The sequence below is a fragment of the Coturnix japonica genome, chromosome Z (assembly GCF_001577835.2).
Source record: "Coturnix japonica isolate 7356 chromosome Z, Coturnix japonica 2.1, whole genome shotgun sequence".
In the NCBI taxonomy this organism is placed as follows: Eukaryota; Metazoa; Chordata; class Aves; order Galliformes; family Phasianidae; genus Coturnix; species Coturnix japonica.
In genome coordinates this window covers 12994740-13020280 of record NC_029547.1, presented here as the reverse complement: position 1 = coordinate 13020280, position 25541 = coordinate 12994740, and the positions used below count along the sequence as shown (strand labels likewise).

At 39.6% G+C, this 25541-nt stretch overlaps 1 protein-coding gene across 1 annotated transcript in view; it reads right to left on the bottom strand.

Annotated features, from left to right (window-relative positions):
* Positions 1-255: 255 nt before the first annotated feature.
* CMYA5 (cardiomyopathy associated 5) overlaps positions 256-25541 on the bottom strand; it is a 44636-nt gene continuing 19350 nt past the window's right edge. The window contains exons 3-13 of the mRNA XM_015848627.2: positions 24719-24814; positions 23844-24077; positions 22870-22892; positions 21310-21431; positions 16140-16289; positions 15058-15204; positions 12084-12228; positions 4172-4305; positions 3424-3523; positions 2266-2442; positions 256-878 (exon numbers count right to left, since the gene is read on the bottom strand). Coding sequence (XP_015704113.1) covers positions 626-878; positions 2266-2442; positions 3424-3523; positions 4172-4305; positions 12084-12228; positions 15058-15204; positions 16140-16289; positions 21310-21431; positions 22870-22892; positions 23844-24077; positions 24719-24814 — 1581 coding nt within the window. The 3' untranslated portion in view covers positions 256-625. The remainder of the gene's footprint in view (positions 879-2265; positions 2443-3423; positions 3524-4171; positions 4306-12083; positions 12229-15057; positions 15205-16139; positions 16290-21309; positions 21432-22869; positions 22893-23843; positions 24078-24718; positions 24815-25541) is intronic.

Below are 25541 nucleotides of genomic sequence, written 5' to 3'. Positions count from 1 at the left end.
GTTATGTACTCAGACTTCACATGGCTAATACGAAGTCTCATCTGGGACTCACTTGTTTTGCACAGACAGATTTCTCAGTTTCCAGGTTTTCTTGCATATTTAAGGAAAGAATATGGCAAACAAAAGCTTGATATATTGACCTGCAAAATATTGCACTTGTTGAAATTTTTGCATGTTTTCCAATTACATCCTGGATTCGGGCTCTGGCTGTCCTGTAAAATGATGAAAGATTTTTCTGACAAAAGAAGGCACGCATTGCAGTGAGAGATGCATTTATTTCATACACAGGCTCATCATCAAATTTAAAAAGACAGAAAACACTGTCATTATTTTCAAAGGGAAAGTACATTTCCCTCCCTCCCCTTAATGTTCATATCTAAAAACCTTCTTATTTCCCTCAAAAATCCTGCTGTGTACATCACAAGGTGCATGTTCCATCTGAAGGTGCTGTTTTTTCTGCAGGCTCAGGGTGATTACAAGGCTGAGCGCTATCTGCAATTATGGATTCTGTGGGGGAGAGCTGTGTGCATAGTATTCATCATCGAAAATTGACATCTCCCTCTGACATCCCACCCTGCCCCTAACATTGGAACTGTTAGTTTTTCTAAGACTGTGAAGCAGGGGATTAGCTGTGCTTCACAAAGTCTGGCAGATCCATTCCTGTGCGCAGGGTAAGCACTCCAGCCTTCTCCAGGGCAAAGGCTGGATAAACAGAATCGGTAAATTTGTGTCTGATGGTGAACAGCACCAGTCCTCTCTCTGCATTAAAGAACAACAGTCTGCCACCATTGTAATCCAACAGGATGCCGATCCTGGCCAGTTGTTCTGTCACGTGTACATCACTCATCACATCCATGTGAAAAAACCTGTAGAGAAAGCTGCAGGAAAATGAAAATCAGAATACAATGAGTCTCCTCATTGTGATTTACCAGAAATAACATACCGCTTAATTTCCACCTATTAAGAGTTTGCCATATACAGCAGCACATCACATGGCAACAGAATTTTGCTCAGTACATAGCCCACCTACCTGAAGTGGCATTGCTTCAAAGCCCTGCTCAGCACACCAAGGAGTACTTTTGTTCAGCATCTTTGAATTCTTATGGTAAGAGCAGACTTGCCAAAATTGTGATCTTCTATATTTTTTATATTACACATCTTTGTGTGGGGATTTAAGCATAAGCTGTGCTTTAGCAAAACCCTTTGCTTCTCAGATGTTTTGTTTAGCTGGTCACGTTCACGTATCTGCATAATTTTACTCTAAAAAATAAGTCTGTTTACTTCAAGAGCACCTTTACACCACGAGAAAGGTTATGATTTACTGAACTCCAAATAGTCTGATGCAGGCCCAGAGAAGACTAGCTGGCAGTTCTGCCACATAACAGGTGGATCCCTGTTTCTGTAAAGGGCAGGGCAGAAGAAGGCATTCCCTATGGAGGCTTGCATTCTCCGGAGCTAGAAAGATTCAATAAAGACTGTATTTGTGGACATTGGTGGGATTTTGTGAAACAGTTCAAGACATGAACCGTCTGTGCCTGGAAAGATACATTAAGGTACATTAAGGCACATGCAAGACAACGAGGTGATGTGAGACAGCCAGCATTGCTTTACCAAGGGCAGACCATGCCCAACCAGTCTGGTGGACTCCTATGATGGAGAACTGGTCATCAAAGAAAGGGCAATTGATGTGATGTATGTGGACTTGTACAAGACCTCTGACAGAGCCTCACACCACATCCTTATCTCTAAATTGAAGAGATGTGGGTTTGAAGGGTGGATAGAACTTGGTTGGATGGTTGAAGCCAGAGGATTGTGTTCGGCAGCTTGATGTCCAAGTGGAGGCTGGACACAAGTGGTGTTTTCCAGTGGTCTGTCTGGGGACTTTTGCTCTTCAACATCTTTATCAATGACATAGACAGTGGGACTGAGTGCACCCTCAGCAAGTTTGCTGATGATACCAATCTGCATGATGTGGTTGGCACAGTAGAAGGGATGCCACCCAGAGGGACCTTCACAGGTTTGAAAAATGGGCCTTTGTGAACCAGATGAGGGAGGCAGGTTGGTTGGAGACTTTTTAATATATTTATATATATATATATATATATTTTTAATGAAGGAGAAGAGGTTTAAAGTTCCTTTGCAGTTGTCCTTTGCTTGCAGAAAGAAAACAGACAGGTCCTTTCTGCACTTGAGAGTCTTAGAGCTGGCCACCTTTACTTATATGACACACCTAAGTAACTTCTCAGTTAGCTAGACTAGCTTTACCTGGTTTGTGTAGGACAGCAGTGCATGCACCAGGAAGTGTCACTCAGTCCCACATCACTGCTCTGTGGTGTTGTTTCATAGCAAATCCCAATCCTGTAGCTTCTGCAGGCAGTGACAACAGTTTCCCAGTAATGACATCCTCGAGCAGGCAGTGGTTCACCCAGGACTGATGGGAACCTATTTGTGGAAGAGGCAGAGAACAAAGTGAATGTGGTGGTAGGCCAGCCATACTGTGATATCTGTTGCAGCCACATCATGCAGCATCATCAAAAATTACTCAAGGATGATACTCTTTTCTTCTGACTGTGGGGTTCTACCTAAGATTTGAATGTTGTCCTTGTGAGTCATTCTGTTTTTGCACTAAGATGGGCCCATCTGGAGTACAGAAAACTCATAGCAAAAGGTGGAAAAGGGGACTTTGGAGGCAAACAAACAAACAAAATAACAACAACAAAAAATATAATGGCTATTTTAAGTAGACACAGTGACAAACACCACATGTGCAAGTGGTAACAGTTTAAAAAAGTGCTTAAATTTGTAATGCTCAATTACCTTATGGGAAGCCATGTGAGTATGGCACATCATACAAGTGGCTCTGTGCTTGTGGTGAAACTGACAACAGCAAGTCAAAAATAAATAAATAGATGGAACAAGTCTGGGTACAGTCACTCTAATACACACCAGGGGCACTTCCTGATTCTCTAAAGCCAAGGATGCTTTGACAAACCTTTCTAGTAATGCCCTCAGCAGAGGAACAAAGTGAAAGGACAGATTCCCTCTAGCCACAGTGTATTTAAGAACAAACTCAAACATTTGGTCTTCCCAGTACAGCAACAGATTCCTTTGAGACTATAGAGCTCTGATACATTAAGTTCTAACCACAGACTGAGATGAATTCAATTGTCCTAGTAAGCAATTCCTCTGCCTTTGACTTTCTATGGAAATTCCTCAACATCAAACACTGTCTGGCACCTACACCAATGCTGCAACCATTGCAGTGTTGCAGTGAAAGGAAGTCTGTCACACAGTGTCCAGGGCTGCCCACTGAAACAATTCAACTCTACAAAATATGTTAGTGAGGTGTGAAAGCTGCCTACGGAGAAAAGCAAGAGCGAGGCCCATCCTGAACGCTGGCTGCGCTCACAGCCTGCTACTCACCCAGTGAATGTAGCTTTCTCTGGAAGACAGATCACAGTTTCATCAGGGGAGATTTGCAAAGCGGGATGAGCTGTGTCACTCAGTATGTGAAATCGAGTTCCTGGTACAATTCAAAACAAAAAAAAACACCAGTTCAGGGAGGCTATCAACATTAATACAAGATGAATCATAACATGTTAAATTACTGCTATTTTAGCTGGACAGAATTGTGTCTGCTGAAAGGTAGTAGTAGCAGAAAACTGGGCAACAATGCATAAACTCTTCTGACCTGTGTCTGTTCACTGCATCAGTATTCTGGAAACCAGGCCCAGAGATCAGGCTATGCTATTCAGTAAATTAGGTAGGTATAAAGCACTCCTATGTGTTAAAGACAGTTGAATCATTTTCAGTCATTTGCTTCTTCGAAATAGCAAATTTGAATTCAAAGGCTGGTTTGGAAGAATCACGTATGATTTAATTATGTCATATCTCTGACAGAATGTAACAGTTTTGCTTCTGATGTCACACCAGTTTTACACAGACACAAATATGACAACTTCAAATAAATTTGTCTCAGATTATTTTAAGCAGATAAAATACGGCCCCTTTTATCTCAATAGCTTTCTTTTTTTCTCCTGTTAGCAAAAGTTCAGCTACAACTTCTGGAGAAAGATGATAAGAAAATTACTTCTTTGCACATCTATCCCATTCTTTTTCTTTTCTTTCTTTATTTATTTATTTTTTCTGACATCAAGAAATTGTGACCTACCTTTAGTTGAGATGAGAGCAGCTTCACTCTGTTCACTCGTCCCAAACGTATTGACAGCCCTCAAGTAGAAGAAATAGTTCACATTGGGCTCCAGGGATACCTTCAGTTCATGTCTCTTTATACCAGCAAAAGATCTGCAAATTTTGAAGATTTACATACATGAAAATATATGCAGATATGCAAACCAGGAAAGACAAATTTATGCAAACAGAAAACCCACCAAACCGCACTGCTGACTACTGCAACAGGCACCACAGAAGAACTCCAGAACAGAGGCAATCACTATTTTCACCAACAGCCAGCTTTTGCAGGGGCTTTGCTCTTTCACTCAATATGTCCTCCCTGAGTTGTCAGGCCTTTGCTCCTTACACCTTCTCATTCAGTATAGTCATTTCAGTGTAACACTGTATGTTCATTTTGCAGCATGATCACATAAAATGCAAGCAGAACAGCATAAAATTCTCATCTGCTTCCTGTAAAAATTCTGCATTACAAAATGAACAAGCTAATGAAGATGAAAGCTCGTGATTAATTAATCTGCTTGATAGTGAATGTGATTGCTGTGTTTGTACTGTTTGGATACAGGTTCCAGATAGAAAAGAATGAATACCCTCTTCTAAGAACACACATAAACCAGGATCTTTTTATTATTAACTCCTCACTCACAAACTGATTATCAACAAAGTCTTGGCTCTGTCTCCCTTGCTGTGCCATGTGCTCTAACAGGCTGGTTTTGCAAGAGGCAGCAGCAGGAGAACTGTCTTTGCACAGTGCCCTGCTCTAAGTCTCCTGTTTGAGTTGTCCAGAAAAACTCAAGCACTAACATTCACAGCTACTGATGTATTGCTACACTGCAGGCAAAAGTGAGTCAGCATCCAGTCAATCTGCTTCACAGGCACTTGGAGGCACCAGTAAAAGCACTTGGGATAGCTAGAAAGATGTCAATTTTATTCTATATATTGTTGGGAATATGAAAGATCAACTTAACAAATTAGCACAGAGTGGATCCTGAGTTTCCTCACTTTTACCTCATATAATAATAACAAAGCAATATAGTGTATACCCACTGAATTGTATGTGTGTTTGTGAAGATGATTGTTGTTCTTTCTTTTGTTTTGTTTGTTTGTTTGTTTCAATAGAATGGGCAATTCCCTTCAACTAATTAGTCCAGAAATCTTCAAGGCAAGCTTTCAGTTTTCAAGTGTCTACCTGACCTCTAGGCTGAAAGATGGTAACTTCAGTGGTAAGGAGATGAATTCAGAGGAATCAATCTGCACTCCAGCAAATTCACAAACAGCAGGTTTGTTTCTAGTGAGTATGCAAGACGCCTTCCTTTCCAAACAGGGTTAGAGCGCCCAGGATGGTAGGTACCCTCCTGCAGATCGTGTCACTGTGGGGAGCTAGATTCAATAAATCACCTTTTTCACCACTAATTACTGTAAATCTAGAGAAGGTAGGGTAGGCAAGCCAGCTGTCAGGTAATTTCTTTGCAATTCGCTTGTAGTGAATGTTTTTCCCCACATGTCCCAGCAGAGAGCAGTACAATCTGAAAAATAATAAGCGCTCATCCATTAGGATTTTTTACAAGCCTCTGCTGCATTTATTAGACTAAGATAAAATCCCACAGCCCTACAGACAGCATATTCCTGTTAAAACCACACAGACCTCTATGTCTAGGAGGATAGTGCCTGGGGGAAAGGCTGCTGCATCAACTTCATTAGTCCATAACAAGTATTTTGTACTGACAGGTGACATTAGAAATGATTAAAAACACAGAAAAAGCAGTGGGTGTTCCTGTGATCTTTTCAATTTGAAAGAATTTCAAACCATTCAAGGCTCTTGCATAGTCAGCACTGGGCCTTGCTGTCTTCACAGAATATACCACATTAATGCTAGAACTGCTGCAATGTAAACGAAAGAAGTAGGTTGCCCAAAGCAATTGTACTTTTGCTTCATTAACCAATGCCCTGACCATGAGAGCACTTCATCAAGGCACCAAGCTGAAGTTCTTGGAAACTTCCCTGGAAGTTTCAGGGAAGAGATGCAAGATGATGAGTGACCTTTAGACATGAAACAGGAAAAAAAAAGGTTTGTCTGAGCATAGGAGGCAAGAGAAAAAGGAAAGATGAGTTGAACAAAAGTGCAAGGTGGGAACTGAGTAAGAAGGGAAACAGAAAAGAAGCAATAGAAAGAAAAATGGGGCTGGAAGCAGAGGAATGGGACAAGAAGTTGGCAACCAAGTTTTGAACTAAAAATGTTCATGCTTCCTCTACAAGTCTGGTCCAATCGCCCTTTAAGATTACTATCCTGACATCATGGGCGTGACTCTGAAGCAGAAACCACCAAGAAGCTTGAACAAGAAGTTACCAGGTGAGATGAAATAAGGATACACTAAGCTATCCACAAAGGCTTTTTGTGGCCACATGTTGATCAATAAGTCTGAATTCCAGCCACGTTCTTAGCTTAGTGCCTTCTTATGTCTTCTGGAAATTAGACGACATTTTCTTTTTACATATTAACTTTTATTAAACTGATGTTTTATAAAACACAAAAATTCTTCTACCTCTAAATGGGCAAGTAAATTTTAATGCAAAAGGTAAACTTGGAATATTCATGCTCTTAAGTCTAGATCCCAGAGCCTGAGTACTCAGAGAAGATTTTGGGTCCAGTTGATTGCAGAATAGAGTCAACTATCAAAATTCCTCTTTCAATCTGAAATTCTTCAAAGAAGATTTGCTTGCACATTTAAATCTGAAAGCTGTAACAGTGAGAAAGAAATACCTAGTCCTTATCTTTATGACCTGATCTTTATGTATATCTGGTTAGTAAACCAGCGATCAGATTTTTGAATAGCATTCTCTACTTGATAATCTTTTTTTAGCCAGCCTTAATCTGCCTAGGAATAAGAGCCCATCATGTTAGCTCCAATTACGGCTTAAGAAATAGTCCTGCTGCTGCCAGCTATGAAATACAATGTGCAAGGAAGAAAGACTTTCATCTTCAATAGTTAGCCAGCTCCAAGATGATGAGAGTCTCAGGGCAAAGATGAAATAGGTGTTATTCTACTTTCTCTGAACAGAGGATAAAAGGATAGGTTGTGGGAGGACAAGAGGTCTTCCCAGGTTCTGAGCAATCGTTGTTTGTCATGTTTCAGAACCACGCAGTCAGTTAAAAAAAAGAAAAGTAAAGATGAAGGTATGATTGCTGTCCAGCTTGTAGTGATAGAAAACAGGTGTGGGAGAAGGAAAATGCATTTCTAATATCCTGACTATGCTGGTGAAAAGCCATTTCAGTTCAGAGCTCTTGTAAGAAGCCATGCAGCTAGATATTCCTTGAGACTGCCAACAATATTGAAGCATGTAGTTTTGATCATGCAAGAGGAATGTAAAGGCAACTTTTTATTTTTTCCTATGTATTTCCCACATATGTACAACTGCCTACTTTAAGGGTGATTGGAAATGCAGTAGTTTTATTGTTAAGCATGATGTACTCTGTCCTTTACCAGAAATGTTTTAACATTTGTACTGTCCCCACAGTCTCCTGGCATCATGATACAAGCTTCAAAATCTAGAAATTCAATAAATATTTTAAGTTAAATATTTTATGTATCTCTTCTTAATCTCTCCCCTTATAAAAAAATTGTAAGTCTCAAAATTCAGGCTCCAGATATGTGGTATGGGCTATTCAACACAGAGCAGAAAGGACTAATGTGTCTCTCAAACTTCAAATTGCCAAGCGATATTATAGCAGAAGCTAACTGTCTGCTAAATTTGTGATTCCCCGTTTCTAGTGAAATCTGATGCTGTGTTTTGATGCATGTTTCTCTGATCAGCATCTCATTTATTTCAAGAACATCACATCTAGGGAATGTTTTTTTAATATTGCATGAACCCAGAAAATGATAAGCCTGGTAGTGATTCACAACGCCCTCTGTGTTGTAATTGTCATTCCCGCCCCCAGCATCCCACTGAAACAGCACCTCCAGACCTGTGCTGTGCTGGTACCTCTGATGCCAAGCTAGAGCTGAAAGCATGTGGGCTTCTGACAAAAAGCGCAGAAGCACAAAGAAGGGGTGCACCATGAATGCAAAACAAACAAACAAACACACAAACAAAAAAAAAGAGTCTTTGAAGCTAAATATAAAGAGAAAATTGTCCTGAATTCCATCCAGCTGTGCTGCATTCTTCATTTCCTTTCCTCCTTTCCTGCTCTAGCTGTTGCAGGGTTGGGTTAGATCACCAAAGCACTGCTTGCAATAGTCTTCATTGCTACCTTAGATGGCAAACTCAGAACAAGCATAGAGGAGGAAGATTCCCTATTTTCTACAGAACTGCTTCCCTCGCTGGCTGGACAATCTGATAGTAAAGCTATCAGAGGGAAGTATACTATCCTGCTTCCCGTGTTAGATCTGTTCTTCGAGCAGGCAGAAAATTTCAGTCACTAATGGTGTCAGTATCACATTAATGGAGAGGATAACACTCATTCATTTCAACTTTTATGAACTCACTGCATACCATAATGATTTCTGCCTCCCCAAGTCTTACAGATTTCTCCTAATGTGATACATAGCTTTCCTCTGAACAGCCCACACACCTAGTCCCTGGACTACACTTCACAGTTTTCCATCTTCCACCCACAGCTCCATTGACTTCTCAACACAAAGAATCTGAATGGCAAGAAAATAGCAGAGCTCTGGAAACTGAAAGAAATATTTCAAAGCCAGTTAAGAATTCTGGAAAAGAGTATCAAACAGGAGCTTTGAAACCCCAGAAGTAGGCCACAGAGTGGTGGTTGTAGAAGATCTAAAAGCACTGTATATAATGTCATATTCCTCATGTGGTTAGTTGAAAAAGAAAACACACAGAGAGAAAACCTGGATTTTTTGATGTTATTTAGAAGAAAATATTTCATGAGGATTTCTAGAGGTTCCTGAAGTTCTCTTTTTGAGGAACTGGAACTGCTCAAGAACACGCTGAATGCTACAGAGGGCTTGCTCAGTCCAGGCTCATGTCGTACCAAGAGTATACTTTTGACTTTACTTGCCAGAGCCCTCCTACATAGGTTTTCATTGAACAGGTTGTCACAAAGCAACAAAATGTAATGGAATACTGGTGGGAAAGTTTCACCTCTACTGCCAAACAACCAACACCCACCTCCAATAATAAAATAGGAGGCAGTACTTTCAGAGAAGCCTTCATGCAATAACAGCACCAGAAAGATGCATGCCAGCCTGGCTATTTTCTTCACCCAAAGATGAGGTGCACTGTTCACCAAAGTTCTCTCCTGGAGGAAGAAGAGTAAGGCAGATTCCCACCCCATTCTCATTTTCATCCCCATGCCCATCCCATATCTGTTCTTCAGTTTTTCTTCCTTTCTCTTCCTCTCTATCTTCCCTCACATTCTAAATCCTATTTCTCTTTCCATCCCTGGTGTGACATTTAAGATGCTTTGAGTAGAGTCAAATGGTACAGTCATATATGTTTAACAAGTTCTTAGTGATTATACCATACTGGCAGATATGAACTTTAATATTAATTTCAAAGTTACTGAAGTAAACAGTCTCACTCTGAGCACTGTGGCCTTTGAGATTCTGTGCTGAATTGTTACCTGCTTATTCCTACAATCTTTAGCCCAAGTAGGACTGTACTGTAGCAAAACACTCCCTCCTTTGGCTGCTTTCTGGGCCTACCTTGCTTGCTTTCTTCCCCAAGGTTTACACAGGAGATAAGCAGCTACAAGCACTTCCAGTGCCTTATGTGCAGATCCCACTGGGACTCACACACACCTCCAGCTTTTTGTGGGGGCATTTCACCCTGCCTGTTCCACTCTTGGCAGTGTCCCTTGCTTTGCATAAGTTTCCAGAATGGCATGTGTGAATGCAGCCACTCAGGCTGGGACTGCAGATGGCAAACTCTGTGAGATGGCTGATTATTATTGCCCACACCTTCTCTAGGTGCCCTTCCCTCACCTCTGCTTTCCTACTGTGCACTTAAGAGGTGCTATATGAATTTTCGAGGGCTGCTGGGAAGTGAGTTTGAACACCCACATGGGCACTAGGGAATTACACAGCTAAGGGATTGATGAGAGACACAGGCTGTCTGTCAAAAGCCTTTGTGTTTGGCTGGTCCCCAAGATAAGCGTTGCTCAGGAAACCTGTGAAGGACATGCTCTGAGCTTTCAAGGAAGATAGTAAAAAGAAACGACAGTGTTTTCAGGCCCAAATGCTCCTATGTGGGCATTAAAGACAGAACTTTATTCCACCTAATACAGGTACATGGCAAAGTAACAGAAATACCCTTACATGTACTTCCAGAAGGCAACTCAGACAATTTAAGATCTGATTCACCACCTGGAGCTATTTTTCTAACTCATCAGCTACATAAGGTATTATTTTCTAGTCCTGATTTACACCTCAGAGCATTAAATGGGAGCAATACAGGTAACATGCCCCATCTACCAGTGGGCTCCTTTCCCCCTGGATTTATACACATATACAAAAAAGTACAATTTTTTTAAAAGAAGGGAATTCTCCATCCTTGAAATGTGCTGCACTATTATAGAAGCTTCCTAGGTTAATCTCAGAGGGGCTGTTTTCAAAAAAAATAAAGAGAGTTATTGCTTTGGGGGAAAATATGTGGTTAAAAGGTGGTCTTTGGCTCTCTAAAAGGAAGGTCAAAGCACTTCTACAAATACAGATATTTCAACTGCAGCAATTCAGAGAAAAGTCTTGATTTTATCTTCTGTGAATTTTTCATGTGTCACAGCGAAAGGACAGCTTCTGCCCACATAAAGGCCAAAAAGTCAAATGTGACTCAGTATAATTATAAACATCTTTGATTTTGCATAGTTTATTTGAAAAGGGGAATGGGTCAGTTCTGGCAGCTTGTTGCCACAATTAACTCCACACTAACAAAATGCTTGGTGCTAACAACGCCTCGCTCACAGATGACAGAAATGGGCACACAAGCTGGTTCTTTTTGAGAAAAAGAGGCAATTCCAGTTAACAGCAATGAAACTTAAGGGCAGACGTATAGCCCAGGTTTCAGGAGCAGCTACATTACTCCTGACCAACAGAGACTTTGGCAGTTTGACAGTGTCCTGATGGCCTCATGAAATATGTATAAATCAGAACAGGTCATGGCTGCTTTCCCAAAGAGCAGGAAAGCTGGGTGAGTCCACTCCTCCTCCTGCTGCTAGCATTAACAGCATGCTGGTGCTGGGTAAAACAGGGTCTCTCAACCTTGCAGAAGTTTTTTTCTATCAGTTACTGGCCTGCTTTCATAAGCAACAAAGCACATGCAATTGCTCTGTCTTGCCTGCCTACAAGAAACCTGTGAACTCTTTAGTCCACTTAACTAAATTTGACTGCAAGGAACATAGTCAGGACAGCAGTGGGCTCAGCTATACTTTAGGAGGAATCTGCATGTGCGCAGATAGGTCATCAACTTTACTGGGGCACCAGTTTCTGTGTCCGCAGTTGGCTCCCATTTAGTTCCCCACACAGCAGAGAGCAAATTGAACTGAACCCCTTCATCCCACTCCTTCCTGCAGAGCTCAGCTGCTTTCCTGCCCCGCCTGGGGCCATCACAGCTGAGTGGGAGTGACTGTTTCCCCGGCCAGCACAGTCCTGCAACTTCTGGTTGATTGCAGGCAGTACAGTGTCTCCAGGGTTTTGGCCCCAAATGAGAGGGAGTGCTCGGTTAAGCAGAATGAAAAGGAAGTATTTTTATATCTTTCAGCCTAATCTCACAGATTTGTATCCAGCCTCTAAGATCCTCAGCATGCAGAAGCTTATTTCTTTCTTGCATAGTTGAAGAGAGAATAATCTCTTGTCTAAGACTGGTAGTCTGGGGAGCACTCATTAACATCTGCCTAATCCGATATACCTACATTTTGCAATTGTGGCACTGACCTGAGACCTTCTCCTTCTGGTGAATGCTGTCTGCAGTACTCCAGGGTGAAGGACTCTGCTGCTGCTGAGGCAACCTGCCAGCGGATGGTGGCTGTGTCCCAACACACTGTGCAGTCTTCAGCCTTGATGGTGGGGATGGCAGGTGCTGGGGACACAGGAACACATTAGCTGTACTACACCAGCAGCTGATAGGGGATACTTACAAGGAAAGGAAGAGTCATCACCCCTCAAGAAGCACAAAATAGATGGCTTAGCCTGTCCTGCAATGATCTTCAGCTTATTCATGTTTCAACAGCAAAGAGTTACCTTATAAGGAGGAGCGCAGGGGGAATGTGCTGGCAGAGCCACTGTGAATATTTGCATTTCTGCACATCCTTAAAATGTCCAAGTAGATTTCTATGCCTTTTCTCGAACATACATTCCTCATTTCCACCTTTCTTTATGGAGCAGAGCACCAAGGCAGTACTGTGTATAGCTCTGTCCAGGCTACCTCCGTCCTGTTCTCAGCAGTTCCTGCATAAACTGCATCAGTAAAAAATACGCTGCTGTAGAACTGAGAGGAAAATGATGAGTTTCTGCTATTAACACCACTATTATGTGGTGTTATTTTTGCAATGCGGATACTAAAATTTAGTCCTGTAATTTCTCTTTTTTAGAGCCTCACTTTAAGAACTGCAGGCCCAACTGCAAAACACAAAACTGAATGTAAAGCAGTGCACTGAATGCAAGTAATCAAAAGCTATTCTGTGAAATAGCACATCCAGCATCACAGGCTTAAAATGGTTTTGTTGTATTCATCTACTCTATCTCTTTCCAGGGAAGAGCAACATAAATGAATATTGTGATCTACCGTTCACTTTCATAAACAGCCTTAACACCAATCATTAAAATAAAATTTATTTTTAAACATGGCATAAAAAGTTGTTAAGCTTTTAAAGAAAGCAAGCCTCAAATAGAAGGTCTAGGTAAAGAATAGGAAAAAGTCAATTTTATGACTAGATAATCTTATAGAGCTTCAACCAATATGCAGGATGCATTCTGTTTTGAAACAAAATTAATCTGTTATTATTAAAAAATGAAAGAAGAAAAAAACAGAAGCACATAGTGATTTCTTTTTCTAGTGAAAATCAGGTTTCAGGTTAAGATGTACTTGATACTTTACTACAGGAACAGCTAATCTAGGTATTAACCAGAGCAAAGAATATGTGGGATACATTTTTATCTGGTAACAAATCTGCTCAGTTCCCTTGGCAATAGTCCTTTAATTCTCTTCTGATATACTTGATTATTGTCTGTTTTTAAAGCTATCTGTTGCTAGAGAATGACAAATGAATAGATAAATCCACAAATACCCACATTCAGATATGGAAACACAGACCCACATTAATGGATGTACAAACAATACATCACAAGACTTAACTGTTGTGTTTTTTTGTCTGTTTTGTTTGTTTGAAATTATCAATCTAAAGAGCAGTTGGAGTCAGAAGGACAGGAAGAGTTGTTGCTGTGCTTCTACAGCTTTCTCACAAATTACCTGTAGTTACTGCACTAATTAGAACATATGTTCTAATATTAACATATGAAGCTGACTTCCTGGTAATATTCTCATACTTTCTTGAGAGATCTTCCAAGAGACAAACAGTAGAAATGAGTCAATGCTTATTCTGCTTCTCAGATACAGGAGAAATAGCAGGTAGGTTTTGAATGACAAAAGGAAGTGCATTGACTCTTTTTTCTTTAGGACTGCAGAAGATTCATCTGGATGTCACTTGGGGACAGACAGGTAGAAGGCAGATATTTACTGCCCTCTGCATCATTCTGTCACAGGAAATATGGCTAGGAAACTGTGTGTTCCCCAGGAGGACAAGAAAATTGAAATTTGGGGGAAACGTAGGAGGAGTTGATGCCAAAAGGGAAATACACTTCTTAATAAAAAATGACTTATTAGCTACTAATCATTTGTTATTATTCGATCATTTTGCAGGAATTTGGCACAGTGATCACAATTACATGGTTAGAATTTGATTTTCTACATTAAATTCTTTGGAAAATCATCTTAACTAAAAATATGAAAGGCAAATTGAGTATCAAGAACTGTCAACAAATTTGATGTCTAATGGATTAAGCAGGTGGCTTGAAGTTAAGGTTGCTGCCAAGTTATTTCAACAGTACACTCAGGGTTGCACACTTGCATTATGAAATTGTTAGATACCCTTGCCTATATTTTGTAAATGCTACAACAGAATTTTTAGCCAGTAACATTAGAAAAATCATCTGGCATGAGCGTCTCAGGTAAGGTCCAGAACAAAAGATGCTATGTTTGGTTTGTAATTCAAGAAGTAATAGTTTTGTCAAAACAAAATATTTAGGAAATTGAAACTCAGAAAAAATTTATTAATCAAATAAAGCTCATAAACAATACTCAACTAATTACTCATCCTAATTTCCACTACTCAAACGACAGCAAAACCTCTCAGCCACACCTGAGATTTGTGTGCCACTGAGCTAGATGTGGCCTGTAAGATGTGTAAAGCATGCTTCCTTCTGAAAAGTTAATCATTTAATCGATGCAACATAGATGTATTTGTGAGGATGGTGGAGAGGAAAAAAAAAAAATGTAGCTATTACCTCAGTTTTTCACATGAGATGCAGTGGCAAAGCAGCAGGGTGGCTCTCCCAGAGCTGCCCTGGAGCACTGCAGTGCACTCAGAAGAGAAATCTGTAATGTGTTGCTCTGATGCCCCAGTCACAGGGCCTGCGATTAGGAACAGCTTCAGATCTCAATACTTTCAAATTTCCTCTCAGAAGCAATTATGTTGTCATCCTTTAGCAAAAAGGGAAATGATCGCGAGTTGCCTGCTGTCTGACAGATGGACTGAATGAAACAGCTTTCTCTGCTTTGGTAACAATACGGACTAAAATTTCTTTAAGAATCTGAAGCTTACAGTAATCACATACAAAATTATGTACATACCTGTTTTAAAAATGGATTTTTCACTAGGTAAGCTACATCCTGTACAGTTCACAGCCATGACCCACACACTATAGCAGCGATCTGGCTCCAGGTCCTCCAAGATGCAGTGGCTCTCCTTCACTGTCACTCTGTATTCTTCCACCAAAGCTAGGAGAAACACACACAGGCTGTTACACCTACATACATCTCTTGTAGGGCCTGCAATAACTCCTCTCATCTAACATGTAAGAAATAGTATATTAAAATGTTGATACTAGCAAATGTCAGTATTTTACTCTGTCTCAGTTCTAACAGAAAGTTTTTGACATACTCTTGGGTGCACTTTAATGTCATTAGTGGTAATGGGAACTTATGACTTTCAGTCTTACTGTGGAGTAGGCTACAGTTTGGGACACACATTGAACAATTTCCAGCTCTGGTTTGATTTCTTTAGAGAAAAGCTATTTCTTATAATTGAATTTATATCCCATGCATCCATTTGTGTGCACACATACAAAAACACGTGCATGTTCTAATTGATTCAGCCATCAGCCTGAGATTTTTGATGAATGAGCATTTGTATTCCCTTTTCTCAGTTTCCATGCTTAATATACAAAATTGTTAATGTCATTTTGAAAAAAAAATGTCTGGAATATATGGAAGAACTGTGGAAATACTAATGACGCTTTCCTGTCATTTTTAAAAGTAGGATACACTTTGAGGCTCTACAAACCTAACCAGGCATATCATTTTGCAGGCTCTATCTGTTCTCTCCATTTGTATCAAAGGAATAGCAGGGACACATCCTATCTGAAACTCAGGCTGCTTTATAAAAGCATCTAAATAAGGATGTTGCTATGTTGCTGCTTCTCTACAAGCAGCTATCCTGCACTTCGCAAACCACAGTAATTACCTTGTATTTTGAAGGATGAATGAGAAAATAAGGAATGTCATCTACTTCCTGCTCTATTCTACTGTTACCTGTCCAGTGGAGGATTTCACCACTCTGTCCTGCACCCTCCCCTGTAGCTCAGCCTCCCTGTGCTGAGATGAGGTCATTGGAGAAAGGGCTGCTGCTGTCATGAAGGCAAGACCTTACCCACCTCCCTCATCTTTGCTGGCTTGAAGCTCCTCCATACAATACACCTGGAAGCAGTCAATGGCGTCCCCTTCATTCACAGTCCAGTAGACAGCAATGGAGGTGCTGGTAGCAGAATTTGGCTCCTGAGGTATTAAGGTTGGTGTCTGTGGGACTGAATGGAGAATCCTCAGTTGTTATTCACAATCTTGTATTTTCAGGTGAATTAACTAAATGGGACGAGCTAAACCCAGACTAAAGCATGCACAAACATCCTGCAGAGCTCTAAGTCCCTGCATACAGGACCATTGCACAGATTGTCAAACGTATGGCTGCTCATTTCTAGCTTCCACAGGCCGAGGGGAGCAGCATGCTGCCTACCAGGCCTGGACAAGTGGAACTGTCACAAAGCCCCAGTGGTAGCAAGAATGCCTTTTCTTTCTCCAGGAGACCTGTTTGTTACACTCATGGTCCCTCCAGCTACGGTCCAGCTCTGCACTCTACTTCAAGGCACAGGAGTCCAAGGGATTCCCAGTAATTTGAGGTCATCTCCTCAGATAGACCAGAATGGGCCTGGACTTCAGTGCAGGCTCCCCTGGGCAAATACCTTTTCGAATATGTTTTATCATCAGAGGAATGAAAACCTTACAGGAAGAATGCATGTGAAACTGGAGACTGAAAGCACTTGTTTGTAGCAAACAGCACAGGATAGCTTGCTGATGGGAACAGGGAGCTTGCGGAAGATGGCAGCCTCCAGAGAGAGATGTGATTGATCACCAAAGTGTGTGTAGGTGAAAGGAGCTTCTACATCATGGAGGGATTTACGCATTGTCAGACTGGCAACAATGTGTATGGGCTTTTAGGAAAAGGAAGATTCAGACATCCTGCACTCAAAGCCTGAGAAGCTCCCTGAAACTAATCTGCCCAGAGGTAGATTCATATTGCAGGTACACAGCTGGGTTCTCCTGCCTGGTATGCTCATTTTACCTAGTCCCAGATCCTTGGTGAGCCAGTGAGCATGAGTTCTGCTTTAGCCATGTTTTTCAAACCTCATAAGACAGACAGGATTGCTGAGAGGGGATCTTGACAACCCTTATAAGCATCTAAAGGGCGAATGTCAAGTGGGTGAGGCCAGGCTTGTTTTGGTGGTGCCTAGCAAGAGAACAAGGGGTACTAGCAGGAACAGGGCATGTTCCATATAAGCATGAGGAAAAATTTGGTTTTACTTCAAGGGTGACAGAGCACTGGAACAGGTCAGCCAGAGAGATTGTGGAATCTGCTTCTCTGGAGCTATTCAGAACTCACCTGGACACTTCCCTATATGACCCACTGACTAGATGATCTCCAGAGGTCCTTTCCCAAGCCCTACAATTCCATGATTCTATGATCCCTCACAGAGGGTTCCTCAAAGACTTCCAAATTTCCCCAGATTTCATATAAACTTTGTCTGCTGCTCATCTGCACAGATCCATCTCTGCTGAGATATTATTACTCTCTAAGATTATGGCTTAACGGGGAGGGATGGGAAAGAAGGAAGCAGCCTCCTTCCCCCACTCCCCCCCCCCCCAGAACATGTTCATTGTGAAAGTAATTGCAGGGAACAAAAATACATTGATCTCTTTCTTCACCCAGTAAATTTCCATATTCTGCATGAATTCTGTTAGAATCTCAGCAAAAAAGCTTTTTCTTTTTCTCAGTTATCTTCACAGTAATGATGATGATCCCCTGTGGCATGAACAAGGCAAATGCAGATGCTGTTTGTTTCCTTATGATTTATGCAGAGAGCTAACAGTACAGTAGGATTACATCTGCTTCCCACTGAAAAAAAATAACCTTTTCATTGCTAAAACTGTCCCCATTTTGTCTTTTGACTGCATCTGGTTGGTCAGTTTAAAAATTGATCATCTTTAGGAAAGGACTGCCTTTCAGTGGACCCAGTGGGAAAAACAGCTTCTTTTCCTGTGAAGTTGCCTAGGAACTACTATGATCACAGAAACCCCACAATTGCAAAATTGGTTATTATGCCAAACCCAAGGAGAAGCTAGTTTATTGAATGAAGCTTCTGGGGAAAAAAAAAAAAAAAAAAAAAAAAAAAAGGGAAAAAAAAAAGGAAAAAAAAAAAAGGAAAAAAAAGGAAAAAAAAGAAAAAAAAAGGAAAATGAAACAAGGAAAAAAAAAGGTTACATGTCAAAATTCAGTTCAGTAGCATTGAAAAACATTTGATTTCTAATTTACTTCTGCATAATAAGAGATAAACTTTTGAAAGGAAGTAATTTCAAAGCAAGAAGTTGGACTATTCTCTGTGGAAATAGAATATTTCTGCATTATCAAAATGCTGGTTCTTTTTAAAATGAATTTTGATCAAACAAAAGAGCTACACGCACCACAAGTGCGTGAATAAGTCGTATTTTTCAGCAGAAAAATGGGACATTTTCTGATCTGTTTAATTTCTTCTGAAGTACTGTGCTGTAAGCAAACTTCTTCATGCCACCTGATCTCCATGGATCGCAACACAGAAGACAATAATCCAAAATGCTTAATAGATATTCACACCTTTCCTGTTCAATGGGAAATAATTTTTTCCTTTGCTTTCTGATCTTGAAGAATGAGAGCAGTTACATTTCTATTTGATTTTAACAGATGATTGTTACCATAATCAAAGTTCCTCAACTTTTGGCAAAAATGGGCAGGACCTAGTAGGCTTTTGAAATCATTATATATATATTTTTAATTTTGAAATTATTTTAGCTCCTCTTGTGACAGAACTTGTGCTTCAGTGTGCATGAGGGCATGTTGCTGGGTCTTCTTTACAATTACACATTTATTAATGGGTGGCTTACATGAAAGGAGGAAGAATTTGAGGGAAGAGGACTTTTCACTAATGAATGTGGAATATTTGAAAACGGACGGTATTTTGAAGAAAGGATTTTTCTGTAGTGATGAAAATAAAGTTCTTTGTATTTGCTCAGTAAAAGACTATTATTTCTGAAGGAAAAAATATGTGGATTGAAGAAGCATGACAAATTCACATCTATTTCATCAAATGTATTAAATCAAAACAAATTCTGAATGTCTGACATTTGCCTCTGCTATTCGATAAATGATGTACTTAGAGTTTTCAATTCAAAATTTAGTTTCACGCAGGCACTTACTTCCATTTTCCTTCAGGAAAGGCATAAGCACAAAAAAAATATGCATTTAGTCCACTGCTCACCAAAAAAAACATCACAGTAGGAACAGAGATATTTGGTGGTTGAAGTGAAGGATGAAAAAAAGAAATTTTAGAAAGGAAAAAAAGAGTGTGAAGCATGTAAGATGAAGAGCTTTTAAAGTCACTTGCTGGTTGACAGTCTTTCATTTCCAGTCAGTAAAAGCAGACCTGGTCTGGAGCCATTTGGTGTTCAGTAAGCACAGTAGTGAATGAAGATAAAACTACTCAGCAATCTGGGAAAAACACATTGGGAGTGACTTGTGGGAGAAGGAAGTATAGCATGAAAAAACGAGTCCATTCTCCCATATGACCTTGACAGTAGGTAACAACCCAGGAAGCAAGTATGGTTGTATGCAGGGAATTGTGAAAGGGAGTTTAAGAACTTAATGTTGGTATATTGCACATTTATACTACTAAATCAACACTGGCCAAGAGTAGATTAAAAAACCATGCATTTTAATCTGATTTTGTAAATAAATGAGCCTAAGATAATATTGCATGAAGAAATGCCAGTCTAATCTCACCTGAGAAGTTTTGAATCCCTCAGACAAATTCACAAGTGTTGACAAGAAAGTTAAGGTCTGAGAGATATTCGATTTCTCTACTAAATAAAAGTGACTATGTGCGGGAGGAAGACAATCTAGCTACAGTGGCATTGCTGAGTGCAGTCATCTCCTACTGGATACAGGAGGGTCTGATCAAGACTGTGCTTCTCCAACATCCCATCTGACAATCCATCAAGGAAACAAAGCACCATATGGGCACTGGTGTTCTAGTTGCACTGCTCAGGGGCAAAACATAAGAAAAAGCCTTCATCTGAATAGCCATAAAGTGACTGTGACAGCAATAGTGCATGTGACAGTGAGAAGGAGGTCACAAAGCAGGACAGTGAGATATGATCTCCCAGAAGAACCCTTCTCTTCAGAAAGTCACTGTGGAGTTACTTAGACTCCAGTAAGAGAGTAAGATTGTCATTAGCAGTTCTATTGATGTGGATAATTTCTATAAATGTATGTACAGGCAGAGAAAGCCAACTTGGGCAGGCTTTTTTACAGAATATGGAGTAAAGATAAATTTCTTTATCATGTGCAATTTTCACCACTGTCCTCAGAAGTAGAGGCTTATTCCAGCTAGAGTTATCACCCCCTTTTCATATCCACATATGAGGAAGATTCATAGAATCATAGAACGGCCTGGGTTGAAAAGGACCATAATGATCATCTAGTTTCAATCTGCCTTCTATGTGCAGGGTCGCCAGCCACCAGACCAGGCTGCCCAGAGCCACATCCAGCCTGGCCTTGAATGCCTCCAGGGATGGGGCATACACAGTCTCTCTGGGCAACCTGTTCCAGTGCATCACCACACTTAGTGTGAAAAACTTCTTCCTAATATCTAACCTTAGCCTACCCTGTCTCAGTTTAAAATCATTCCCCCTTGTCCTATCGGTATCCACCCATGTAAACAGGTATTCCCCCTCCTGTTTGCAGCTAAACAAGCCTTAACCTTTCCTCATAGGAGTGGTGCTCCAGTGTGCATTCAATGTGCTTTCATTCACATGACATAAACCCAGGGACCCTGGCCATCAGTTGTCCCCTGGCTTTCCTCCCTCCTGGGAGCTGAATCCTTCTTGAAGGATGCATGCTCAGGAGATCATTTGATCAACTTCCATCACTGCCTACAAGGGAACAGCAACTTCTTTTGCCTCAAGAGATTTACAGAGAGAGATATGCTGCTAGTCTGAGATACTAATCTTTTAAAAAAGGCAAAAATCCTCCATTATAGCTCTCTTCCCTCTGCTCATCTTAATGTCCTACTATAAGCCAAACATGCACAATTAGACTTCATTTTACATTCAACCCTGATTACTAATAATATGGTTTGCAAATTTATACTTCTGGAATGGATTCTGTTTTTAGCTTTCTAAAATTTCCAAAGTATTGCCAAAACATTATCTTTTGCAAAGTTGATATTCAGAGATTCTTACCAGCCACTTGTTTTAAAGAGTCCTGATTGCTCTTTCCCGGGCTGTCCGCATAGTGCTCAAACAGTGAAAACGTACTGGGCACCTTTTCTAAAGAAAGAGTAGCATCCATTGCAGAACATAACCTATTTAGAATAAAAGATAGCCATGTAAACCCCTTGTGGTATCATGTAGCTTCCAAGGGCCAGGAGCAATGTCCATGCAACATACTTTTCTCTAAGTTTCCTATTAACTTGAGGACTGCATGCAAGGAGAAGCTGTTCTGAATTTGAATATTTAGAGCATACTGACAGTTCACATGAGAAACACCCTGAGAACAAACACAATCTGTATATACAGTATATCTGTATATAATCTCTGAGAATGAGAGGATTTGAAGCTCACAGTGAGACTTCCAGGATCATCAGGTTTTGGGCACAGTAGCACAAAGTTACAGTCAGCACTGAACTACAGTAGCTGGCCCATAGGTGTAAGGTTAAACATTTGCTTGTGGAAAACAAACAAACCAACAAAACAAAACAAAAATAAACAAGAAAGAAGATGGATTTTGCCTGATTAGCCTACATTTGCTGAGTTCATCACAAGAAAAAAAGTAATAATATTTTTAACTTTGAGACAGAAACAACTGAAGGAGATGAAAGATTATTTTTTCAAAGCAAGTGAAATTTACCTTCCTCCTTTTCATTTTTCACTGAGGTAGTGGAGAACCACTGTAGCACTTAACTATGTATAATTTTCACAAAGCAAAGCAAGCATTAAATATATTTTCTTTAGAAAAGCATGCATTATTATATAGGTTTTTCACAATATTTTCAGCAGCTCAGGTATTATTAATTAAAATAATAACCAAACTCATGCACAAAACAGAATTAACATCAAGTTAAGAGTGTAAGTTAACAAACTTTAAGTGTGCAGCAAGTCTTTGAAAAAAGCTGAATGCAGATATAAAACCAAAATAACATATTTTGTCATAAAACAGGAGAGTCCAAATTTATAGCCCTAATCCTACAAATATATGGAAATCCTTATCACACATTTTCCTGGGGGCTTTTTAAAGGGAATCTTGGAGACTGACTAAATAGTCAGTTCAACTTGAAAAATGTACTGGGGGAATGTGAACTAGATTGAACATTTGTCTGATGAAGGATGGAGGTCACCAAAATGCCTCCCACAAGGAATATGTCGTATTACCCATATCTACTGAAACACAGTAGTAAAATACCACATAGGATTGATGTTAAGAGATATAAACATGGTATATATATCAAAGTGATATATATATGTATAGCAGTAACTATAAGGAACATGTGCTCAATGCTTGAAATTTAAAATTGAGTAGACAATTTAAAATGGTACTCATTTAATTGATGTGTTATAGAACACATACAAAACACATCAGAACTACTTAGTAACAGCAACAGGTGTAAATCACCTTCTCTTAATTTCATTATTTACAAGGTTCATAAAATAACTACCAGCATTAGCAATGCAGCTAGTAAATTAAGCACCCAGCAGGCTAAGCCTAGTATTCACTACAGTGCACTTAACCCACACTTCAGGTACCTTTTGTTCAGTTCTTTAGACGACTAAGGAAAAAAAAAAAAAAAGGAAAAAAAAAAATATATATATATTAACAGTTTCAAAACCCTGAGAATGTTGAAGAGCCCCCCATCCACCCCACAGTTCTGCTGCTCTCCACAGAGGTAAAAACACGGGGTTTTATTGACTAGATGTTGTTTGGGATGCTGCTCATTCACACCCACAGAGAATTTGTTTCCTTAAGAGTGTTTCTCTTCAAAGCTCTCACTCAGCAGGCTACTAGAGTCTATATCTGGTTTAAAACTCCTGAGGAGTCAGTATTCAATACCTAGGTTTAAAGACCAGGGCACAATCAAATACTTTTCTAAATCAAAGCTTTTACAGAAGAAAATAACTTTTGCATTAACAACACTTAAATACAAATTCTGTCTGAAATCTTCATAATTGCTGTTTACCAGTAGTCGGGTGAGATTTGTACCTGTGGAGTGAGAGTTTCTCCTGTACTCCACGAATCGTCACCTAACATTTCCCATCTCAGAAAGAAAAGTTCCTGTCCTATATCAGTAATTTCAAAAAGTAATTTTAATTTTTTGTTTTCTTGCATCGTATGATAACTTCCACAACTTCCAAACTATAGGCTAATTTTACAATGGGAGAAGATCCTTGCCACAGAAATCCCATCACCTTCTGATACAGTTCTAAAGAGGAGAAAGTACTACAGCTGACCTGTGAACAGTTCTTGCAACATGAGAACAATCTTGGAGGACACGGTCCATTAATGATTGGCTTCCAAGAGTCTCTGAAACCAATTGATGACTGACTGATAACTGTATCTGGCATTTCAAGGATGGAATAACTGAGCTTGCAGGATTTAGAGATCTTTAAAAAATGAAACATAAATATCTCCTTCTCACCTCAGTCACTGTGTAAGTTATAAGCTCTTTCCTGACTAGTATAATAAAAATGCTGTTTGTAGTATGAATGCTGTTTATACTTACATTTAGGATAACAAATCCATTGAGTTCTTCCATTTCCTTTACTGTAGTCTCCAAAGTTTCCTTTGCTGAATCAACAGTTTGCTGGAAGTTAGCCATCTGTTCATAAAGGTACTCCATTTTCATCCTCTTAACTTCTTCAAAGTTTTCTGATTTTTCATCATATTGTGCTACCATTTTCTTAAGCATCTCTTCATTCTGCTTTTCCAATAACTCTGCTTTTTCTTTACAGTTTTCCTGGAAAATGAAAACAGATGTCAATTGATCTGCAGACTGAAATTACAATAGTTAATGAATACACAGAAATTCTCAATGCCCAGACATGATTCATCCACCAGACTCCTGGCATCCTGACAATAAGAGAACTTTATTTCTGTAAGCAAGCTCATCTGAGACAAATAATTCTGGAGAAATACATTTAAAATAATGGCAGATACATTTTTTAATGTGAATGCTTAAAATTAAACTTCTATATTTAAGCATGGAGAGAAAGTCTGATTACAAAATAGATAAAAATTCATGCTTTCAGCTGAAGTTAATACAGTCCTTAAGGCTTATGAATGTATAGCCATTGGGCAATGAATTTAGATGCTTAATGCAGGTCTCTAAATTTAGATAGTGAAATTTTTATAAGCATAATTAAAATCAAGGGAGCTTTTTCCTCCTGTGCTTGCTAGTCACATATTATACTTCACAGTGATGTGCAAAAAAGCAATCTTTTATTCCCTTAACACAGCTCCTTCCAGCAGAAGTCATCTTGAGGACTAGAGAAATAGCCCATTGTAGCATAAAAAATGACACTATGAAAAAGTCAAATGTAATTTAGAAGCAGTATTGTAGAGGGAAAGAAAATCAATGTGAAAAAACACCGGACTTACCTCCACAGAGTTAAACAGAGATTCAATATCACCCACAAACCCTTCAATCTTCATTGACTTTTTTTCCAGCGCAATTAGCAATTCACCTAATTGATCCTGAAATTTAAAATTGTTGTTAACTCTGTTATTTTATAAAGTTTTCACACACAACATAACACACTGAAATGAATATTTTTTCTTTGCCATAAGCCACCATTGGAACAATTGCTAAATTAAGTTCAGGCATCTCCCTGGATGCAAAGACAAGTGCAGAAATAGCAACTGGAACATCTACAAAACTGTTTCCAATCCAAAAAAAGTTATCTCAGCTCAACAAGGTGCTGAGTGTCTCTACAAGTTGTCAAACACTACAAATTCCATTGTAGCTTTGTTAGGAACAGAGGACACTTAGAGCCTCATGAGTATCCTCGAGGGAATAAAAGCCCAGAAGAAGGAGATTATGACAGGAAATTGTGAGGCTGATAGATTATGCAGTACTATGATTTTGGTTTTTTTAATTAGAATTTTAAAGATATTTCCCTGCAAACCAGAATCCAGCAAAATCACTGTTTGAATTAGATGTGCAAACAAAATCAGTCCAAGGGACAACAGGCACCAGAAACAACTCAGAACTTTCTCTTAATGCTTCTTGACCATTCCTGAGAGAAACTATCTGTCTGCTCAAGTAAAATTTATAATTTATAAAAACACTCAGTTGTAAATAGCTGGTATAAATCTAAAAGGAAGGTCAACAGGTCAAATCCCATGGTAACAGCTTTCTGTTATGGCAAACTCTACAGTCGAATCTGTTTGAAAACTTGCATATGAATTTCCATTAATTATA